Source organism: Melospiza georgiana, chromosome 10 (assembly GCF_028018845.1).
Source record: "Melospiza georgiana isolate bMelGeo1 chromosome 10, bMelGeo1.pri, whole genome shotgun sequence".
Lineage (NCBI taxonomy): Eukaryota > Metazoa > Chordata > Aves > Passeriformes > Passerellidae > Melospiza > Melospiza georgiana.
Genome location: NC_080439.1, coordinates 18904915 through 18928284, shown reverse-complemented (window position 1 = coordinate 18928284; position 23370 = coordinate 18904915). Strand labels below are relative to the sequence as shown.

The window sequence follows — 23370 nt, the reverse complement described above, 5'->3', positions numbered from 1 at the left end:
ATCAAGGTTATCATTGGATGGAGTTCTACTCCTTTTAAGGACGTGTCTCAAAGGTTTGGCTAGCAACAGTCTGTCCAATGTGAACTCATAAATCCATATTAAAACATACAAAACCATCCTCACAACTAGGCCATTGTGACAACATCAACCACTTTATATCATTAATATTAAACATAATATTTAATATCAATTCATATAATACCCTGTGAAAGCCAATTCCCATTAACTTGTTTCTCACATAGGTACAGGTAATTTTAAGTTTTTAAACAACTAATTTGATTTTATGATGTATCAGTAGAATGAAATAGGCTATGTGATTACACTTTGCCAAATCAACTTTACAGAGAATGCACACAACCTCGTGCATTGTGTACTTTGTAAGACAGAGCATGAACTATTATTAACTCAACCAGCAGCACACTCTCCTCCTGTCTAATAGTGTAGTGAATCATCTATTTCACGCTGTTACAATTTCATAATTGCATCTTCATTTACTTACTCAAAAGAAAAACAAAGCAGTCCAAGACAAAAAGCATTATGACTTCTGCCCGCTTCTAATTAGATTACAATAATATGGTTACCTAACACATTACTTAGGAAGTTAATGTCAGGAAAATCCACAAACACCAGAGGCTTATGTCTAAAAGGAGGCAAAGGAGTCCTTCAACTTTATTCAAATAAAGGGAGAGAGTCCACCGGGCCACGCACCTGCAGGCTTTTCTCTCTCAAGGCTTCAGAGGCGCAGCCTTCCTTTTATCCTGAACCCCCAGTGTGTGTTCCTTGTCCCTTCCCCATTGGCTGAGCTGCTAGGAAGGTTCAGCCTTCCCAAACCGCTTACCCCATGTTCCCCCCTTGAACCTGGCCATTTTACCCCAAAGTCCAGCCTTGTGCAGACTGGAGCCCGAACTGTCTGGGCCTGGTAAAGAACCTGCTCCCTGAAGTCAGTAGAGACATCATCAGCCATTCCAAAGATGTTAATACCCGTTTCTTCAGCCATCAGATTGTGAAGACATAAGCACACATCTTTCCGCTCATTAAGCAGCTGAAAGTAGAGCAGTGGAGTGAGTTGTTATGGATTTTTACATTTGCCAGAAAACATGTGGCTTTTTCACGAGGCTGGCCGGAAGGTGGGACTGCAGGGAGGGTTGCATAGTAGCTTCTACTGTGTTCCAAATTAGGTTTTTTTTCCTAGAAAGCCTCATGCTCCATTTCATTTCACCACCCTCCTCCTTGAAGGCTGAGCTGGGGCTGTTCAGCCTCGAGAGGGGCCCTCATCCCTGTCTGCCCCTGTCAACAGGGAGAGCTCCAAGCAGAGCCCAGGCTCTGCCCTGGGGGCTCAGCAATGGCATCACAGAAACGGGCAGGGACTGATCCCAACAAATTCCCCCTACACAGAACTTCCCAGGGCAGTGCCCCAGCCCTGAACAGAGCGCCCAGGAAGGATCTGGACTGCCCTTACAGGGGATAATACAGAATCCCCTGGATACAATCCAAGGCCCTGCGCTCTGGGACTGCCCTGCTGGAGCAGGGAGGTGGGACCAGATGAGCCACTGTGGGCCCGCCCAGCCTGACCCCATCCCGTTATTCTGTGATTCCCCCGGCAGGCGATGAGCGTGGTGTCTGTAAAGGGGGAAAGAGCACAAAGACACTCAACAAATGGCACTGCAGGTGTGATATTTGCATAGTGTAGTACAGCATTCTCTCTGCTCTCTTGCTCTCCCTTAATAAATGTCTAATGTTCGCTCACAGTAACACCCGTGCTTTAACAGTGGCAGGCAGAGGCGTGGCGGCCGGACAGTCCCGCTGTCACACGGGCACCAGCCCTTCACCTCACCAAAGCCCCGCCGGTGCCACTGGCACGACACAGTGCTGCCGGCCCTGCGGGGACACGGAGCTGCGAGCGCTGTCCCCGCGGAAGGCTCGGGCTCTGTGACCCGGCGCGGCCATCGCCCGCCACAGCGGGCAGTCTGTGCGCATGCGCTGCTCCAACATGGCGGGTTGGCCACTCTCAAGATGGCGGCATTGCCGTGCTCAACGTGGCCGCAGGGCCGCTCTCAAGATGGCGCCTGCACGAAGGGCACAAAATGGCGCGGCGCGGGGCCTCCTCGCCTCAGAAAGTGCCTGTTCTCCCGCCTGAGGCTGACCCCGCCTCCGCGTTCGCAGCGCGATCTCGCGCGGCGCCATCCGGCCTGGGGACACCGCTGCTGGGCTCGGCGGCGCCGGAGGCGGGCGGGCGGCGTCAGGCAGTGGCAGGGCAGCCTGTGTCGCGGTCGCGGCGCGCCGCACAGACGCGAGGGCCCCTGACGTAGCGCGGCGCCATGGCGGGTGTGGGGGCGCGGCCGCGGACCCGGGCCTGGCTCTGGCTCTGAGGGGGCTCCCGCCGCCTCCCCGCGCTCCCGCCGCCTCTCTGACCCCCGCGCCGCCCGATCTGCCCGCCCCAGCCCGCTCCGCCCCGGCCTGCCGCCGAGATGGCGTCGGGGCTGCGCGCCGCCGGGTTCCCCCCCTGGAAGCGGCACATCGCGGAGGAGCTGCGGCGGCGGGACCGGCTGCAGCGCCAGGCGTTCGAGGAGATCATCGCCCAGTGTAAGCGGGGCCCGGCGGGGGCGCGGCCGAAGTAGCGCTTCTCTTCTCCCTCACCGATGCCCATCAGTATGTGCAGGGAGACTCTGCTCAGTGGGGAGTGAAATAAACAGGGAACAGGGAGGGTGTGGAGTCTTCCTCTCTAGAGATTTTCCAGAACTTGATTCACTGGTGCTCCGTGCTATGGCATGACCCTGCCGCCGTGCTCCCTTCCAGCCCGAATCATTCTGGGATTTCTCCTCTTCTTCAAAAGTGGGAAAGCCGTGTTGAGACAGGGTCCCAGGGGCCTCGGCCGAGCCATTTTCACGGGATTGTTTGGGACATGTCTGTAATAACAGGAAAGCTGGAGTTTCTGCTTTATCGGGGAAAATAAGTAGTTGTTTCAGTTCTCTGAGGGGCTGGAGCGCTTTGCGCTCTGGACAGTGATTGAATGTCTGAATTGTCTGCACAATTCCCGCCCAGTTGCTTGTGAAACCGAGAACAATAGTGCTATTGACCCTGCTCATGGTCTTTTGTAAAATTTGGAGCCATCCAGGGGCCAGCACTCTCTGTTCAGGGCTTTCCTGCCCGCCCCTCTCCTGCCTCAGCTGTGTCAGGATGGCAGAGGAGTCCCACACACTGTGGGAGAAAACAAACGGCAGAGCTGGGTTTGGCCTCTCTGCCAGGCCTGTTCTCCTGGTTGCTGTCCTTTGGGCATCTGCAGAGTGTGAACTTTGAACTACTCTGTTTTAGCAGATAGCCATGCACCTGAGAAGTTGCTCTCTCTTTCTCTATTAAGCTTTCATAAGACCAGTCCCACACAGTACCTGGATTAATGAGGAGTTCCTGGGGTTGTAGGTGGATGGTGCCTTAACCTGTTAAGATCAAAGAGGAGGGAGAACACAGTGATGTGGTGGAGGCTCATGTAGCATTTGGCTGTGTCACAGTAATTAAAGGGTCTAGATCACAGCTAGTGATCTAGGCAGGAGAAGATGGGACTCTGGATTTGCTTTCTGGTTGTCTTAAGTCCACTTTTTGCTCCTGCAGATAACAAGCTGCTGGAGAAGTCAGACCTGCATGCAGTGCTGGCTGATAAACTTCAAGCAGAAAAATATGACATACAGAGCAGACATGAGATCAGGTATGTAACACTCCTTTTTTGTCAGCTGCTGTTTGTTGTACACCTTGTAGCCTAAACCTCTTTGATGCCTCACACAAACAACTCCCAGATCCCTACAGTGACTTGGCACACAACAAACTTAAATTCTGGTGGACTGAATATAACTTATAGCTGTGTGTAAGCCTATGATGAAGTTACAATAGGTTTAGAGTATGTGGCACAGAGAGATTTGGCCAGGTTTGGGAAGGAAGCTGATTTATCACAAACTCATGGGACAGAGGTGGACCACAATGAGCTGCTGCTCCTGGTGTGTTTGCCTTGTAACACTTCCTGTGTTTTCTGCTCTTCCTATTGAGTATAGACTGGTTTAATGACTTCATTTCTTTCAATCTGTGTCATCACATGAAAGGGCAGAACAGAAATGAACTATGATTGCAAAGTGTCAGTCCTAAGTAAGCTCCAGATGCCAAAGGGAAGGTGTTTTGTGCCTGCTTTTTAATAGGATTTCTTGGGAAGCTTCTTCCCTAAGCTGGAGTAACACTTGTGCTGAAGGCAGGGGTTGTGCTGCTGGTTCTGCTGGTGTTTGCACAGCAAACCTGTGTGCCAGAAGTGTCCCTTGGACAGCCTGTCTGTTCCAGGTGAGCGCTGGCCAGCTCTGCCCTCAGTGTACCTGAAGAGAAGGTGGGGCCAAGGAGCTCAGAATTCCTACTTCTGTAAAAATTGCTTCCTCTGATGAGGTTCTTTTTGCTCTTGTCCTGAAACCAGAACCCCTCTAGAGCAGGGAGCTGTATGAGCATGTACAATTGGATACAAAACAAATCAGTATAGCAGAGAGGGAAGAAGTTTCCTCCTGGGTTTACAGGAATTGCAGGCAAAACTCCGGCAGGCTGGACTTAACACCCATGTGAAAGTTCCCAAAGGCTTTCTGATGGCTGTAGCTGTCTTGAACCATTTCAGTGTATGGGAATTGTGTTCTGGCTGAATGCCATGTCTTAAAAGATGATGCTGGACCAAATGTGGATGAGAAGAAAGACACAGAAGCAGCATCTGAAAGTAAATAGTCAGCTGAACTCTGGTACTGTGCTCAGTATATGACAGGTTTTTGAAACAGAATTACTTTTCTAATCCTAGATAGCTGAAGAAAGGTGTGTTTATTTCCCTCAGGGTCAAGGAGTAGTATCTAGTGCTGGCTGTAGGGGTATGTTTGGCTGGAGCTATGGGATGTATTGGATATTACCACAGGACTTGGCTTCTTGTCTCTTTGCACACAATTTTTTGGAAATGCAGTTAGTGCAGCATTAGTTCAGTGAGGAGTTGGTTGATTGTTTCTTTAGAAGAGCGTTAGGTTACTGATATCACTGTGAGACATTTGGATGGATTATCTGTTTGTCCCTGAACTGTACAACACAAAATGACTGCAGAAAGGGATGCAATTACCTTGTTCTGTTTGTCTGATATAATGATATTTTAATTAAAATTGTGATTTTTAAGAAGCTGTAATTCAAAATACAGCTGATAATGTGCTCAGAGTCTGTGTGTATATACTTTTAAAAAACTTGGTTTTCTCTGCTCCTGTCTCTGTGCAGTTTTCAGAGACACGAGTGATAAATGTTACATTCCATAGTTGTTTGGGGCAGAGGGTGATATAAATGTTCTTATATGTAAAAATTCGAGATTATCTCACAGTAATAGTGTTGAAAAACACAGTTAGTAACCACTTGAAAACTTATGCACAAAAAGAGTATAGTCAGGCCAATGGAGGAGTGACTTGTCACACCTGAGACTGTAAACCCAAGGGCCTGGGAATACTCCCTTGGTTTCCTGGCTTTTGGTTCTGTACCCTCTCCATCTTGCATCTTCAAGTTCTACCACCTCCCTCCAGAACAAATCAGAGTGGTAAAATATTTGTAATTTTTTCCAGAATTTAGAGACTGTACTTCTAAGACTCAGTCATCTTCATACAAATTTAAACAAAGCTAGTTATCTTCCCTTGGAGTTTGAATGCTGGTTTAGAAATGTACAAAAAGTGAATCTAGTGCTCAGGAGATGTAACTTTCCAGTCGTGTGTGATTTGGTTTGTTATGAATCACCTGTGTCCCTGGTGTACAGAGCTTCCAAAGGAGGCAATGTCTGGACCTGGCAAAGGCACAGAAGGAGCTGGGTTCTAGTTTGGGACATGTCTTGTTCTTCTCTGTGCAATTGCAGCCCAGGACACGACAGCACATGGAACGACGCTCAGCTGCAGGAACTGGCCCAGCTGAAGATAAAGCACCAGGAGGAGCTGACTGAGCTGCACAAGAAACGTGGCGAGGTTGGAAGTCTTATGTTCTCTGTGGTCCATGTGTGGCCTTTTGGGAGCCTGACCATGATTTTACCAGGCTCATTAATCATCATTTTTTCCTCCTTTCATCTAGAGTCTTTTTAAGCTTCCCCAATTTCTGATGATTAAAACCAACCAGACACAGGCTGGTTTATAATGCTGTCACCAGGAGATAAGAGCTTCTATTGTCAGCACAGCATGACTATTAAGTGCTGAATTTTCTGCTTCATTAATAGGTTCTTAGCTGTATTAGAGGAGGAAGGAACTGATCTGGGCCACAGAGCTGTATATGACACTAGTAACCTGCAAAGACTTAGAGTGAGTGGGGCACAGGGGGCTGTGTGTGGTTTCACTGGTCTCACTTTGCAGCACCAGCCAAGACTGAAAGAGCCACAGTGCTAAGCTGGAAGGGGAGTGCTGGTTCAGAGCCCAGGAGTTCTGTAACATTCTCACTTGGGCCTGGAGGAGAGGAAAAGTCAGACCTCCTGGATTTTTATTTTGGGTTTGTTTTTTTTTTTTGGCCAGGAGATAGGGAATTTCAACAGCAGAATTTGGTTTATAAAAGCACAGCAGTGGTCTGAATGAGTCTGAAACCTGAATGGGACTGCACACTTTCATAGGGAAAAGGTATGAATGGCCTGGAAAATGCTCCTTTGATCACACCCCACTGGAGGTGTGGAGAAGCTCTAGTGTCAGCAATTCTGAGCTTTCCAAAGAGGAGACTGTTTTCTCTGGGAGGTGTGCACCAAGTGGTTAGGGCACTCAGAATGGTTTCTTTGCTTCCAGCCTGGTGTCCTGAAACCACTTACACAGGCAGGCACTCTTCCCAGAAATCAGTCTGCCTTCTTCCTGGGCAGCTGAGGCCGTGCTGCTGGGTAAGGTATGAGCTTGGCAGCCTTGGCCTCTGCCTCTGTGCTCTGCAGGCACTCTACCAGCTACTTCCTCTGTGAGGAAACTCTTGGTGGCACCTGTGTTCACAGTGAGAGCTGTGTGTCTCCTGGAATGGCTGTTCTGGCCCTAACAGGATGATTTGTTTCTTGGTTGTCAGTACTCATTTGTATACTTACTTGACAATTTTTAAATTCTGTGTTGATTTTTCCACTACTAAAATTTCTTCTAATATACATTTGGTTTGATCTGACTGTTAATGAAGCTTTTCGAGGGAAGAGAATGAGACAGCAAAAGACAGCAGCTTCTTGACAATTTATTTTTGAAAGTGGATTCTCTGATTTAATGACCCGTGTAGCAGATCTGCATAGAAAGCTGGGGTAAAAAAATACCTGAAATGTGTGATCCATGCTTTTAATGCTAGATGAGTCTGTGCTTGCACTGAAGGCTGCTCAGTATGTTATCCACTGACATCCCTGCAGTTTGTAATGAAATTTTCTCCTCTCTCCAGCTGGCCCAGTCTGTAATTGATTTAAACAACCAAATGCAGCAGAAGGACAAAGAGATGCAGATGAATGAAGCCAAGTGAGTAAGAGCTGTTTTGTCAGTGACCAGACTTCTGATGGAGTTCTTTATTGGAGTTACAATATTCTCTAGGAGTCTTAGCCCAGGGCTAAAAATGCTTTGTGAGGCGTTGTGCAAACAGCAAGAGGAAGATGGCACAGGTCCCAAAGGAGGTCCTCATGGTTTTGTATGTTTTGTTTCCATTCCAGGATTGCAGAGTATTTGCAAAAGATTTCTGAACTGGAAACAGAGTGCCAGGAATTGCGTAGCAAACTGCAAGATCTTGAGCGAGCTAATCAGACACTGAAAGATGAATATGATGCTCTCCAGATCACCTTCAATGCCTTGGAGGAGAAACTAAGGAAAACTACTGAGGACAACCAGGAGCTGGTCTCACGTTGGATGGCAGAGAAAGCACAAGAAGCCAATCGTTTGAATGCAGAAAATGAAAAGGATTCAAGGTGAGATCCATGACCTTTGTTTGATAAAACTGGTATGTTTTTCAGTTATGAGTGCATAGGATAAAAGCAGATTTAGTTTTGACCTCTGAGATCTCTATTATTGCACAACACAGTGAGAGTCCAGAACTTTTTCCAGCCAACACAGACTGACACTGCGTTAAAACATTCCTGTCTTTTAAATGAATAAAACATGTTCTTTTGTTTCTTCAGCAACATTTAACTGTGTGCTGAAGATCATAAAACAGATAGAAACTGTGGGGTTTTGCTGGTATTAGGCTTGGACTTCTCTTGTTCATATTGCATCTTATCCTGCTCCTAGTTTTATCCTTTTTTGACTTGACTAACTCCAGTGTTTTTTGCATTCCTCTAGAATGAGCATCTGCCATGAGCGATGTAAAACTTACTGCAGAAGTAATTTTTTTAAAAAAAGGCTTTTTTTCCTTGCAAAATAATTTTTCTTCTGAATTGTTTCAGCTTACTTGCCAGCTAATGATACCTGGAGACTGACCTATATTACAAGCCTCACAGTAGTGGCAGTTTTGTCTTAGTTTCACTAACATAAGTATTACTTTGACAAGTTCTTACCCTCCAAGGTAGTGCGTATTCATATGGATCATAAAGGGCTATAGGTTCACTTTGCCTCATTGCCTCACTTGAGTGATCTTGTCTTTTGCTACTCACAATAAGAAAACTGCCTCTCCTGCTCAGAGTATCATGAAAAGCAGGATAAAACTAGAGCAGGCGACTGATTTTTATTTTATTTTATTTTTTTTTTTTTTAATCCTATGAGGCCCATCAAAACTGTGCAGGGTAGCCTTTGGAATGGGATTAAGAAAATGTTGATGTTTTTCTTTCTTAATAACCTTGGGTTCTCTTTCTTAGGAGACGCCAGGCCAGGCTGCAGAAGGAGCTGGCAGAAGCTGCCAAAGAACCCTTGCCTGTTGAACCGTAAGCAGTCTTGGTTTACAGTCTCTTTCATCAGTTTGTGCCTCAGGTTTATGCAGAAGCATGATAAATGGTATATTTGTTACTCCCAAATTGGGTGATGTAGAGGAGTGTTGGCACTTCTTGTGTAAAGTCAGAAAGTGCAGTAACTCTCCCTACCTGAACTTACAGAAGAAGGAGCTCTTTTAGGACTGAAAATAGATGCTTGGACTTTAAGTCCCAGGAATGGTTCATATGGTCAATAGATTTTGTTACAAAAATGTTTTCATCTCGAGATACGTGCCTTTGGTCTTTAAGATAGTTTTTCATGAAAGAGTGAAGTAATGAAACAATTACTTTGGAGATGCCTGGATTTGAAAATGTTAGACTATAAACATGCTCAAGGATTTCCTGTAGGAACAGGTACTAAGTGAATTAACCTGGGTGAAAATACCTGGCTTCCATACTGGCAGGGATTTATTGTCTGAGGGAAAAACAGTGGAGTACTTTACCTGGCAAGATGAAGAGAATCCCTCTAGTCCCTTGTTCTTGCCCTGCTGTGTTTGGCTCTCTGCTGTGGGATCAGGGGGCTGCAGGGAGCAGTGGGAGCTGTGGGTGCTCCGAGCTGGGCTGATCAGGGTGTTTGTGTTTGCCCACTCCAGAGCTGCTGCATCTGATGCTGTGCCTGGGCCCTGCTGGGTGGTGCCAGAGCAGCCCACAGGCTTTTTCTGCAGATCTTTTCTCTTTATGTTCACATCACAGACTCCCATTAAGTGCTGTGCTGCGAGCCCTTGCAAAGGAGAGAAGCAGTGCATCCTTCTGGAAGGGAGGCTGTGCAAAAGGCTGGGAGAGGAAGGAGGGGCAGGTAGAAAGGGAATATGAGACACCCGATAGCATAATTGCTTCTGTATACTACTCAAACTCCACTTCAGAGATGACCTTGATTTCTTCTTGATGATTTTATAGTTGGAGAGTTTGTGTTGTGTAAATGGGCTGCTTGCTGAAGGGAAAAACTGCACCATTTCAGGGGGTGTGCCCTGGTGTTTATATTCACTTAAAAATACATTGTTAACCTGGAAAGTTCTTTTGCAACACATAGTTTTAATAGCAGAAACTTTGTATTTTGAAAAATGAATATTAGCAGAACTTGATAGTATTTTCTTGAACCACAAGCTTGATACGTTCAATCAGTGAATATATTTTCTATAGCCTTTTCATGTATACTCTCCTCCAAAATCTTAGAATTTAAAGTGCAGCTATATTCTGAAATGAGAGATTAGTTGTTTTTGTCCTTTTAAATGCTTTTGCAGCTGAGTGTTATCTGATGGCACAATTTGGTTATTTAAATGCTGAATTTAAACTTCAGTCAAATGGCATTAGTAAAGTGTGTTTAAAAATAGTTTGTCCTGCAAAATCAGCAGTGGAGGAAAAATCATCATGAAGGGAAAAATACTAGGCTGTCAGAGCCCATGGTGACTAATGGGAGAAATCTTCAGCACTAGCTGAGTAATTTAGCTGAATTAATTTATTGTACATGGGTTGGAATCTGAAGGGAACTCATGTGCTGTTGTGTTCAGCTGACCACCAACACTTACACGGAGTGAGCAAAACCAGCTCTCACACTTAATAGTGCTGTACCTGAATTACAACAGTGTAGAAAGTATTAGGGCGTCCTTGGTGTAGGTGAAGTAGGAAAATTCAATTAACCTCTTGTGCTTTCTTTAACACTTGCTTGTTTTGAAACAGCAAAAAAGGTGCTGATATCACCTGTACTTGGTGTTGCAGTAACTCATGCTTTTGTTGTTCTGTAACTGCTCCAGCAAGTATCATTCACTCTGTAGTGAAGCCTTCCTCATGTGGGGGGTTGTTACAATGCTGTGTGTAGTTAGTACTACAGGCTGAAACAGGATGCCTGTATTAAAGAGAATCTGAAAAGGAGGTCTGAAAACAGAAAAAGAGGAAGTGGAAATCCAGCCCTGCTGTCAGTGAGTGGAATTGGCAGCTGGAAGGAAAAATCCTGAAATTTAGTTGCTGTCTATATCTGTTTTCAGACAATGTGTGTTGAATTACATCTCTGACAGTTGCATCAGTCTGTGTTATCTGGATCTACCCGTGTGTTGCTGCAGCTCCAGAAACCTGGGGTGTGCTGGGCATGGAACTGACAGGCCCTGGAACAGTGCCATCCTGTCAGTTGCTGCTGTCAGAGCCTGATGGAAAAGGAGGTGTTTTCTCTCACTTCAGCAGGGATGATGACATCGAAGTGCTTGCAGATGAAACCTCTGACACAGCTGAGGAAACCTCTCCGGTGCGAGCTGTCAGCCGGACGTCCAGGTTTGTGACCAAGGCATTCCTGTAGCATGTCACTGAGGGAGAACACGGGGCACAGTAGAGCTGGAACAGAGTTAGGAATGTAGCTTAGGTTTCTAGTTGCCTGTACATGGAACACAGTTTAGTGCTTCTACCAGAGCAGTAGAAACTCATGTGCTGTACTCTCTGTTGCCATGCTTTAGATGTGCTGGTTTTCCTTTGCTGTTTTGACTGAATTACCCTAGTGCCTGAGAAATCTTTGTTTAATCTTGAAAACAAATATTTAAAAACTATATAGTTAATGATGTGGCTATTTCAATGCCTGTTGTTTTATGCCTCCATTACTCTACAAGATATCAATGTGAATATTGATATCACAATAGCAATAGCTATTTGCAAATAGCCGGGTTTATCTGAAATGCTGAAAATAATCTTCACCTAGATTAAATGCATCTTGTTTTTTCTCCAAAATAGCAGTGAGTGGAAAGTAAGAGGTAGTTACATGAGATCATGGATTAATTTGATTGAAATTTCAGACTTGGTAGACTGTTCTATCTAAACCCAGCAATTCACAGGTTGAATTTGAGGGCCATTGAAGAAACTTCACCCACAGAATGTGTTCTGAGTTGTAGTTAGTGATGACTTTTGCACTGATGCCTGCCTTGGTGTTCTGTCTCTGGGCTGGGTCTGAGGGGAGGGAGTCTTTCCAGAGACATGTTGCTATGAAATGTGTTTGTATTGATCTTTATGTGGAGAAGCTATTCACAAGGTTTAAACCTGTCCTCCCCTCCTTCAGTAAGCGACTCTCCCAGCCAGCTGGAGGCCTTCTGGACTCTATCAGTAATATCTTTGGGTAGGTTAGAACACTTTCACCTCCTTGTTTTGTTTATTGGTTTCAATGTACACCAAAATCTTGGTGATGCAGGGAATGCAAACAAGTATTTCCAGCCTTCCTTCTAGCTTCTGCCTTTCTTTATTTTTTCTTTTTTGTTCTCCTCAACTTCCTGTTTCTTCCATCTTGCCGTGTGCTGACCTCTGACCTTTCCCTCCAGTCTGTCTGAGTCTCCCCTTTTGGGACATCAGTCTTCTGATACTGCCAGGTGAAAACATTATCCACTCTTAGTCCAGCATGTGATTGTATTCCATTGAAGTAACGTGGAACCCTGCATTGTGCTGATTAGATTCTGCAGTTGATAACTCTGGTTAGAAACTATCAACAGTGAGAGAGGCAATGAGCCCCTCTCTGTGGAGAGAATCCATGGGGTTTGCTCTTACTTTCCACTGCACTTTGCTCCTTTAGTAGGGTTAATTACAATAAGTCGTTGAGTTCTGTGCTTTGTATCCAGAGTGGAGCCAGGCCTTCTAAGCTAAGCTCTGCAGTAGGTGGATGTCTTTGCTTAAATGGAGCAGCCCAAGCTTTGGAACACAGCATTTTGCTGCCTGGGATGTAGTGCTGAAATGGTGTTGAGTCTTCCTAGACATAACAATGGAGCTGCAGCCAGTCCCATGTTCCCTTCCTATTGAAAACATTAAAACACTGCTCCAAAATGAGGTCAGTAATCAGTTCAGATAACTTATGTGGTGAACTGTGAAATATCTAAAGCTACAAGTGAATATAGTGTTACATGACAAATGTAATTTTTGAAAGATGGAATGAAAACAAAGATGTTAAAAGCACCTTCCCCCATTTTTTACTTTCTGTACAGAGTAGTTAATTGACAGGTAGACAGCAGGATGAATTCAAGAGAAACAGTGTTCATTTCTCATTTTAAAATATTTTTGCTTTGTTTCATCTCAGGAGACGTTCTCTGTCCTCATTCCCTGCACCCCAGGACAATGCAGAGCCACATCCAGGTGCCAGTAAAGAAGTGAGAGTGCCCACTACTGCCATTTGTGTCTTTGTGAGTACAGAAGGAATTCTCTGCTCTGCCATTCTTTGTTCTGGTTTCGGAGGAAGCGAATCCCCTATGTGGGAACTGATATCCTGAGACTCTTTCTGTTAGCACTGCCAAACAGGAAGGAATTCTTGGTTTGGTAGAATTCATTCCATTCCATTTTACTCTTACCCCACATGTTTCTCAGAGCTGTGCTCAATGTCTGTCTTACTGAGGTCGATGATGACAAAGAAGTTTTCTGAGGGCACAGGGAAATTCCACCCCATTACCCTTTGGCTCCCAGCAGTCCCTATTCTATCATGCCATAGTAGAGCAGTGATGGAGGAAGAGATTGCTGACAGTTTGGGATTAATTCAGTTCCAGTTCTCCACAGAAAAAGGAGTTGTGGCACCAAATGTAATCCAACAAACCTGGTGAAGAGGAGCTCGTGGTGATGGGGTGTTCTCACTGGCTGTGCATGATCAAAGGTTTTCAAGCTGAGACCTCCTTTATGTGTTCCTTGGCCTCACAAAGCCAAACCTAAGTTTCTGTGCAAGTCATTGTCTTGTGACTGAAAGGAAGGTGTCTTGTAATGCAGCTGCTGGTTTGAATATGCCTCTGGAGCTTTTTTAGGCACTCCAGAGCTGGATGTGGGTTTTTCATGGATATTAAATGACTGATTTTCTTCATCCAGAGTATCAGTGGGGCTCATTACAGCAGGGAAGCATGTGTAGTCTTGTCTGCCCTGCTACCATATTCTCTAGTGGAAGTTGTGGATGGAGGGAGTGTCAGTGTCACCTCAGGTGAGAGCAGGGTCATGACTGAAATGGCAGCTGGAGCTGGCTTGAATGGGGGACATCAGGTGAGGAGGTGTTAGGCTTTAGCTCCAGTGTTTTGAGTCCAGGTGGAGGGTCAAGACATGTCTAGGTCTGGCAGAGCATTCTAGGAATTAATGCAAGGGCTCTGTGGCAGAGGTTTGGCCAATGCAGGGAGCAGACTGGGCTCACCTTTCGAGAGGCAAGTAGGAGGTGGAAGAGGCAGTCACTTCAGGTCTAGCTTGTAGGCAAGGCCTTTCACCAGTTTTGCTGTGAATGGCTCCTCTGCATTTGCAGAAAGATCAGATTTGAAGTGTGATTAGCCTTAAATATGAGCTGGCAGACTACATTCAAGCAACAAATTCCATAAAAATACAGGTTTCCAGGAAAGCTGGTTTTGAAAGAGCATGTCCTGAAAATACTTAAAATGAATTACAATTGTGGTGGTAATACTGTGTAGGTAAGTCGTCTAAAGCTGTGAAATGAATAGAGGAATAAAAAATGAATTATTATTAAAATTAGCATAGGTTTTAAAAGGTCAAGAATTCAGAACATTAGGCTGTGAGAAGCAGAAGTGCTGGGGGGTCAGTACATCTGCAGAGAAGAGGCACAGCTTAAGCCCAAGTCCTCTGCAAGCAGGTGCTGTCACACTTGTGCTGCAGAATCACCAGCACACCCAGTGAACGTAGTGCATCTGCTGTGCTGTTTCCTAGCAGACCTGCTTAACTCAAGCCTGACTTGAGTGTTCCATGGTTGCATGAACTGATTGGATCATGTTCCATGGCTGTCTCTAGATGGAAGAATGAAAAGTTACTTTCCTTCTACAGCACATCAACTGTTACTGTTTTTTGTCCTGTCCTTTCCTTATTTTCTGTATTCTGGTTTGACTTGAGAGCCTAAGCTTAGGAAGCATTCTAAGGCTTTTGGTAGTTTGTTATTGCTGCTGAATCCTTGCTGCTGGTTTTTTTTTATGTGCCTTTGTTTTTCCTTACGATATGGATCAGCCCTTTTGCTGTCTGTGCACCACCAACCACAGCAGAATTTCAGTCTGTGGCTTTATTTCCTCTGAAAGATGCACAGCTGTGATTCTGTGTAACCTTCAAGTTGTGTAGCTTTCTGCTCTGTGGGTTATGGGTGTGTGCTAATTCCCTTTTGGGTGCCTGTTGTGTTCCTTGCCCTCCTCAGGATGCACATGATGGGGAGGTGAACGCGGTGCAGTTCAGCCCTGGCTCCCGGTTACTAGCAACAGGAGGCATGGACCGGAGGGTTAAGCTTTGGGAAGTCTTGGGAGGTAAACCTTTTTGCTTTGGGGCATGGTGGGATACTAAAAGAATTCATATTTTGGGTCATCATTTTGTGGCAACTTCTGCTCTAATCCATTGCTCAAGTTTTTGTTCATCTTTCTCTGTGCAGATAGGTGTGAGCCCAAAGGTTCCCTCTCTGGCAGTAACGCTGGGATTACAAGCATAGAGTTTGATAGTGCTGTGAGTATCTGTGCAATATCCACTCTTTGTAGTTGGGAATAAAAATTAATGGAATTATGTTGTTCTCTGCTAGTGTTTCTACTATTGTTTCCATTCTAATTGAAGTTACCTAAGAAATGAGTTAAAACATGAAAGTAGCTGAAATTGTACAAAAGACCTGTATTTGAAAAGATGCAGTAATTCTGTAATTCTGATCCTTGCCTTACAATTCAGATGATGATATGCAGCTCAGGCATTGGCTGGTATGGATTTTTGTTTAAAGTAAGAAATTAGCATTCCACTGAAGCTGGCAGAACAGCACAGAAGAAGCAAATACACTCAAATACACTGAGGCTTTATTTCTGTGAAGTTTTTTTTTCCATAAGTGCTTTACTGAGGTCTGTGATGAATAGTAAAAGGTCTGATTATCCCAAGACTTGCAGTTCCATGCCCTCTTCTCCCAGCAGTTTCTCCCCAGCCATGGCACAGCAATGGTGTGGCTGGCAGAGTGTTTGCTGACAGTGTGAGATGTGCTCAGGTCATGTTCATCTGGAGCATTGGAGACGTGACTGAGATCAGCATCCAACAGTCCTGCTTGAAGGAGTTTGGGGTCTTGGATGGGTCTAACTGGACATGTGATCTGACTTTTCTGCTGAGACCTCTTCCATAGCACAAAGCTGATATGATTTCTGCCATTTGGTGATTCTCTGTGCTAAATTATGATACACACCCAAGAGTATCCTTTTGGACACTGACCAGCTCATTAGAGATGTGCTGTTAATCTGCAGGAGAAACTAGTCCTGAGGTTTGGCAAGTTGCTTGAACACACTTGCTGTGCAAATTGCCTGGATGAGATACCAAAGGATTACAAGGATTCAGGAAAGTATTTTGTGATGGACAGGAGTGCAAGCATAAATTTTGTGGTGGCCGTTCTCCATCATGGGTGACTTGTGAAAGCCCTAAGCCTTAAAACCACAAACAAGTCAATTTCTCTCTCCTCAGGCAGATTTAATTTTTGAGATCTTAACTTAAAATGCTAGAATTTTAACAAAAATGGCAAGAAATCAGGCTAATTCCACTCTGAGACCTTTCTAAGCAGTGGAGGTAGATGATGCAGAGCTTTTTTCCTCTGAGAAAATAAAAAAAAACAAATAAAAAAGAGGAAAGCAACCCCACAACAGATGAGGGTAGAATGCATTTTCTTGTAGAAGGGAAAGATGAATGTCCTTTTTCTGGTCTGGTTATTGTTATAATTGGTACACATTATTCTTTTTTATAATCTAATATAGCCATGTACAAACCCTTCCATTTTGGGGAGAAGCAGGTGCCACAGCCCTTTGGTGAGGGTTACGTTACTTTTCCATAGTGGCATTTGCTACTGTGGTTTTGGTTTTATTCCTTTTTTCCCTTGACAAAATAGCACTAATATGGTTTTAATGGTTTATTGGGAATATTTTAATTTGGTTTGCATATCGACTAGCAGAAGGAATTTGAAAGGAATCTTGTGTTTACAGGGCTCTTACCTCTTAGCTGCTTCAAATGACTTTGCCAGCAGAATCTGGACAGTTGATGACAATCGATTACGGGTGAGTCTTGCTAGGCAGAGGAGTTTTTTCTGTCTTGTATTCTTTGTTTTGTCTAATGGGGACATGGCAGTTTTGGAAGCTGGGCATTTACAGACACTTTTAATAGTTCCTTTTGTTGAGAGGTTCTTTATCTCTTGAAGGTCTTCACAGCAAGACCTAAAATACTGTGTTGATCTCCACACAGCCTTGCAGGAAGCTCCAGTTACTGTGTATTTTCCCAACACAACCCCCCACTAGAAAAACCTTGCTACATAAAGTGTGTGTACACTTTTTTGTACCCCTCTGGGGAACTTTAAATGCTTCTTATGATTTATGGAGAGCCACCTCAATGATTCGGCCTCTCTCAAAGGACAGGCTGCTGAAGAGGGCTTTGCAGAAGACAAAGAGGGACTTTTGTTTTAAGTCAGGAGCAGCATTCTTGAAAAGGAGCCCTCTGCCTGTCTGTCCAAGGCAGCAAGCCTCAACATGTTTGGCATCATCCTCAATGTCTTTTGAAAGGTTCCTCCTTTCCTCCCAAGTACTTTGTACTCGTATTCTTCTCTAACAGTTGGCTCCGATTTGAAAATAATCCTTTGATAGACCAAAAGGAAAGTTTCACAGCTTTCCAAGAGCCTTTTTAAATTGTCATTTCCTAGGTACACTTTCCCTCAACTTCTTATTTTAGTAAGGTACTACTTTGATGTTCAAATCTTCTGACATTTCAGTGTTGGTTATAACCAGCAGACGCACTGTAATTCATTGGGTAGTTCTCAGTGTGGGCATGTCAAGTCTCAGGAAAGTGAAGAGTATCAGTTCTTTTGCACCTTCTCCTTGGCTGCAAAACCTACTATTGGATGTGGATTATAGTGAATACAAGTTTAGCAGACAGATTACTCACTGCAAAAGGTTAGTTACACCTGCAGACATTCACATAATCTTCCTGTAATTCTTTGGAGTGCACTCTGTTTCCAAAATGAAATAGTCCTCTCTGTTTCAATTGTGAGCACTGTGTACTCTCCATGGCTTGCACATAAGCAGGAAGTAGTAAAGCTGAAATCATTGTAAACTTTGCCAAAACTCCCTGCCTAAACATAACAGCTGTATGTGATGTCTGTGCAGCAAGGGCAGAAGGGAGATGCAGAGTGAAAGATAGATCCTTCTTGCTGGAATTTGTGTTCCTTTCTCAAGACAAGGTGGTCTTTTTGGATCATGTTTTGGGTTTTTTTCCCAAACTTAGCTCCAATTTCTTTCCATTCTTAAGGGCTTTTATTTTGTGTTTCCCCACAGATTGCTTTGTGTAATTTGATATTCTGTTGAATATTAAAAAAAAATCTTAACTATCTACAAAGATTTCTGTCTTGTTTTTCATAACTCTTACTTTAGTAATTCATAGTTTTTTTGGTGATTTAGTATGTAAATGTTGAGCAATTCTAAGTGAATGTGGTTCATGTGAGAGCCTCCCTCTGCACTTAAAGAAGCTGCTGTAGGGAGTTTTTCTGAAATCCCTGGTTGTCTCAGCTTTCAGGCTTTAAGATGTAATAACAATTGAGACTTGATACCCTGTTGTGTCCTCGAGGGAAGCTCCATATGAAAGCAGAAAGGCACAATTTCCATTTTCAGCATGCTTTAACCCCTGGATTGTCCTGCAAGGCTGTGTTGCAGTTGCCATCCGTCCAGGAAATGTAGATGTACAGAGTGTTGAGGAAGGAGCTGGCAGGTTCCTGAGTAACTGGAGAAACTGCAGCAAAAGGTGACCTGTGTTTCCCAGCTCCAGGCTGGACTGATAATTAACACCCCTACTCAATGGTCATCTCTGTTTACCTGTAATAGATGTTTTTTCTGCCAAGCAAAGCAGGAGACATGCAAATTACAATTTGAGAAAGTGGAAATCCTCAGTTTGACCATGTCAATCTTGTGTCCCCAGCACACCCTTACAGGTCACAGTGGTAAAGTTCTGTCAGCCAAGTTCCTGCTGGACAATGCGCGTATTGTTTCGGGAAGTCACGACCGGACCCTCAAGCTCTGGGACCTCCGCAGCAAAGTTTGTAAGGAAGCTTAAATTCTGCCTTTCATCCTTTCATTCAGGTTTTGTGCTTCTGCTGAATGCTCCTGGCAGTCTGGTGTCAGATCAATTATTGAATCTTTTTGCCAGTATAAAAATAGAAAAAGCTAGGAGTCATCCCATTTTCTGTTATTCTTTAAGTAAGTGAATTCTTTCTGCCTGTTACCTGGAATAAGAAATCCTGTGTGTGCAGGAAGCACTGTTAATGCCATTACACTGAGAGCAGCTGGTTTTGGGAGTGGTCTTTGTTTACCAGTCTGGGAATGGGTATTTTAGTCTTCCACTAAAAACTTGGAGCCAGGCCAGGTTTTTAACTGAGGTGGATGGAAGTGTCTCTTGGAAACATACCAAAAATTTCAGCATCTCAAATGAAGGAATTGCTAGGATCCAGGTTTTTCTTTGGGAGCAACACCTTTTTTCCTTGTTTTTTCTCCTACTGGGGGCTCTTAAACCTGCTTGCACTGAGAGAGCATTTGAGAGTCAAAGTTACCTTGATACCTGAATTGCAAACATAGGTCAAGGAGACAGATTCATGTTGTTTAATAGTAGCAAATTATAGCTGGCTAAATATGAAGTGGAAGTGAAGCAGCTGTCATGGGAACCTTTCAAGTCCTGGCAAAGGAGATTGAGAAAGGGCAGAGAGGTTGAAGACTTAATCAGGATTATTTTAAGACTGTTTGTCCTGTGCCACTCCTTGGGCACTGCTCTGTGTTGCCACTGTATGGCGGGGGGAGGGTTTAGGGATTATTTTCTGTCACAGTTTTCCTCAGTTTGGACAATGTGAATTCAAGCATGTCACCATTGGTTTCTCCTTTTTAGGTATAAAAACAGTGTTTGCAGGATCTAGCTGCAATGACATCGTGTGTACTGAGCAGTGTGTAATGAGTGGACATTTTGATAAGAAAATTCGTTTCTGGGATATCAGGTAAAACTATTGTAGCAGAGGTTATGTTGTATTAGTGGTTATGGGTTTACTGTCAGGTTAATCTAAAGTAGGGAACTCTTTTTCCTGAGCTTGCTAGCTGGGGAGGCTGTTATAAAAGCAGCAAAAAGCCATTAAAGAGACTTTTGTTACTCCTTTTGGGCTGTTTGGTATTATAGGTTTGTGGGCTTTTTGTTGGGGTTTTTCTTTTGTTTGTTTGGTTTGTTTTTTTTTTTTTTTTTGGGATGCCATTTCTTTTCTGGAAAGACAGCATACTTGCTGGTAAGTATTTTTCATTGTTCAGTACTTGCTGTTCTAGGGTGGAGTTGTGAGGAAAGTAGTGTCTTAACTCTTTGCTGGAAATGCTATCCACAAGGTGGGATCTAGCTTGGGAAAGAAACAAAATGTAAGAATAAACCAGTAATCCTTTTTCTTCTCTTCCACATTGAGACAGGTCAATGTTTTGATGCACTGGTTTGGCTTCTGGACCCTAGTTGACAACTGTCTTTTTTTTTTTCTTTTCTTTCCTCTTTCTGTCTTTAGGACTGAAAGCATAGTAAAAGAACTGGAGCTGTTTGGAAGAATCACAGCTCTGGACCTGAACCCGGAGCGAACAGAGCTTCTGACCTGTTCCCGTGATGATCTGCTCAAGATCATTGACCTGCGGGTCAGTGCTGTCAAGCAGACCTTCAGGTGAGTGTATTCCTCACAGGAGCACTGTGCATTTCTGGACCTTGTATTGTGGGTTAGCCTTAGTGCTGGAGTGGTTTCCAGGACCTCTGTGAAGACAGCAGTCTCCTCACTTTGCTTTTCTACATGGCAAAGTTCTCTAGAATGTCTAGAAACAGCAAAGATCTGCTCTAATGGATCTTCTCATGTTTCTCTTTTAAGAAGGCAGCTAGGCTTAGAAGTCTGTGTTCTAAAGGAAAGAATTTCTTCAGGTGCCATTGAGAGAAGGGTGTATGAGAAACATGAATTGGGATAAAGGGATGCTGGAGTTTATTCTAAACCATACAGAAATCCTGAACATTGTCTTTAGTATCTCTTCTCATAAATGAGTTAACAGTTATGTGATTCTAACTTTCCAGTGCCCAGGGATTCAAATGTGGCTCTGACTGGACAAGAGTTGTGTTCAGGTAAGGTCAGACATAAACAAGATACCTGATAAACCTTTCCCCAGCTAAACTTGAGTGATTCCTGATGTTTGACTGCAGTGGTCCCCATTTACAGCTAGAAGAACAGGGCAGAGTTTGTAATTTGTCCCAGGTTACCTCTTGGTCAAGCCAGAGTGTATCTGTAAATATTGATCCAATTTCTTGGAAATGCTCTGATTTCAAAATGCTTTCACCTCTTAGTATTAGCAGGTGATAACACATAACTCCTAAAAGACTATTTAATGCCAAGTTGCTTGCTTAGGAAGTTGTGGGTGGAATGATGATGTGAGCTGAAAATTGCTGACTTGCAAATTGTTCTTTGCCTTTTGCACCTGGTCTGATGTGACAGCCCTGATGGTAACTATGTGGCTGCTGGCTCAGCTGATGGGGCCCTCTACATCTGGAATGTGCTTACTGGGAAATTGGAGAGGACACTTGCAAAGCATCACAGGTGAGGGAAGTGGGACATGCAGCTTAGGCTGGGGATCTGGGTTGTGGATCTTGCTGAGCTATCAAGAAGTTGGAGTTGTACAACTTTACAACTTTTATTGGCATGTGAGAATAATTAATATGCAAAGTCTTTGTGGATTCATGGCAGTATTTTCTAGATTGAATTAGATTAGATTAGATTTGTTGTTATCTTGTTAAACTGATATATGATTCTAGTAAAGTGCATTCCATATGTTTTGAAGAAATTGTACCTCCCTCAGACTTATTAAAAGCCCAAGTCTCTTGAGATGTGAGAAAGTGGGTTTTTTAATTGGCAATAAGAGTATTACAGTATTTCATTCCAGTGCCAAGTGCTGTTGTGGAATTCAGCTTTTTTTAAACTGACTCTTGCCTTCCCTTTCAGTTCTTCTATCAATGCAGTCACGTGGTCACCATCGGGTGCCCACGTGGTCAGTGTGGACAAAGGAAACAAGGCTGTGCTGTGGGCTGAGTTCTGACTGACGGAGGGTGAGAGGCTGAGTGTGCTGGTGCTGCTCCGTGCCTGCACAGCATGGAGACCCGAGCCCACATCCATCCAGAGTCAGGATATGGACAAGCACGTGGGCTTTGCTTTCCACAGGGAAGTTCTAAAGCAATGGAGAAAGGAGCCTGAGTCAGAGACTTCTCATGGCCAAAACTGCACTGTGGCACTTGGACTCAGAGTGGGATTAGCTGTTGTAGATGGAGAATGCTACTTAGTCATGCCTTTACTTGCAGTATCTATGCACCACGTGGAGCTGAAGATACTAGCGGGATTCCTCACCAGACAGCTGTGCCAAATATCCTGTCACACAAATGTATCTACAGCACTTCTGAGGTGGAAACTTTGGAAAGAAGTCATTGTGTATGCTGACTTAAAGCATGTTCTGTCTCCTGTGTTCTGTTCTGGTGGCCTAGTTCAGGCATGGGGTGAGAAGATCCTGAAACACGTCCTAGGCAGTGTGAAGTGTTGGAACAGCTTTTAAAGAGGGTCTCCCATGGCTCTGACAGCTCTGCCTTTGAGTCATCAGCTCATTTTAGATCTGTTCTGATCCTGGCACAGGCTCTCCAGCACTATCCTGTGAACTCTGTGTATCGGTTCTTGAGGCAACGGTTTGTTTGTTCTTTGGGACTTCTGCACCCTTGTGTTGAAATGCCCTTCAACAGCTTGGGCATCACAAAATAGGAGGTTTTTTGATCTTTTTATACCACAGGCAGTTTGATTAGTTGGTGTGAGGAGAGAGCTAAGCTTGGTGAGGTTGTTCTAGGAGTTGTGCTGCAGTGATGAGGAATGTAGTAATCCTGTGACTTCAGTCCTGGAATACAGATGTTTGGTTCCTTTTTCTGTTCATCCGTCCTGTCCTGGCGGCTGTCAGTACACAGGGGAGCAGTGGCATCAAATCCCAAATGCATTGTTTTGGTGCTGGCAATTCCAGGCCACTTGCCCCGTTCCTGAGCACACGTGCAATATTCCCGTTTGCGCTGGAGCCCTCTGTGGTACGGAGCGGTGTCTGAGCTCTGTCCCTGTTCTGGCACCCTGAACCATGATGTGTCTGAGTGTGAGCTACCTGGCATATCCTTATCCAGCCAAACCTTTCCACATCATCTGGGCCTCAAGACAAGCCACCAGCGTTTTATTGCCTTTTTATTTGCACTTTATTTTCTTCTTTCCCGATAGTGTTTTACTATGGAAGTGTGTTCTTTGGAGGGGCTGGGTTGGGGGAGCTGGTCTGACAGGCTCCCTCTAACCCAGCCTTTCGCTCAGACACTTTCTGCAGAGGGGAATTAGAGTACATGGGGCAAAGTTTTTATTTATTCAGCTGCCCATAAAAACTTGATTGTAAATAAACTTGTGTTCTGCTTTTAAAACCCCACACTGCTCTGATTTATTTATTTGTGCATCT

At 44.3% G+C, this 23370-nt stretch overlaps 1 protein-coding gene and 2 non-coding genes across 6 annotated transcripts; all 3 read left to right on the top strand.

The window, feature by feature from the left end:
* Window positions 1–2423: 2423 nt before the first annotated feature.
* Window positions 2424–23340, top strand: ATG16L1 (autophagy related 16 like 1). 4 transcript variants are annotated; one of them, XM_058031633.1, is made up of 19 exons: window positions 2424–2583; window positions 3607–3700; window positions 5885–5990; window positions 7399–7472; window positions 7661–7912; window positions 8795–8860; window positions 11081–11167; window positions 11940–11996; window positions 12196–12243; window positions 12942–13044; window positions 15018–15123; window positions 15246–15316; window positions 16810–16881; window positions 18785–18905; window positions 19742–19847; window positions 20388–20537; window positions 20933–20980; window positions 21348–21449; window positions 21852–23340. In XM_058031633.1, the coding sequence occupies exons 1-19, from the start codon at window positions 2469–2471 to the stop codon at window positions 21943–21945; spliced, it is 1872 nt and encodes a 623-aa protein (XP_057887616.1). In that variant the 5' UTR covers window positions 2424–2468; the 3' UTR covers window positions 21946–23340. The 4 variants fall into 4 exon arrangements, with proteins under 4 accessions (XP_057887616.1, XP_057887615.1, XP_057887618.1 ...); XM_058031632.1 differs by having other exon boundaries at window positions 11078–11167; XM_058031635.1 differs by lacking the exon at window positions 12196–12243.
* LOC131087866 (small Cajal body-specific RNA 6) lies at window positions 13253–13522 on the top strand. The gene has a single exon (XR_009115004.1). It is a non-coding gene; the product is annotated as a small Cajal body-specific RNA 6 (non-coding RNA).
* Window positions 15693–15955, top strand: LOC131087865 (small Cajal body-specific RNA 6). The gene has a single exon (XR_009115003.1). It is a non-coding gene; the product is annotated as a small Cajal body-specific RNA 6 (non-coding RNA).
* Window positions 23341–23370: the final 30 nt, after the last annotated feature.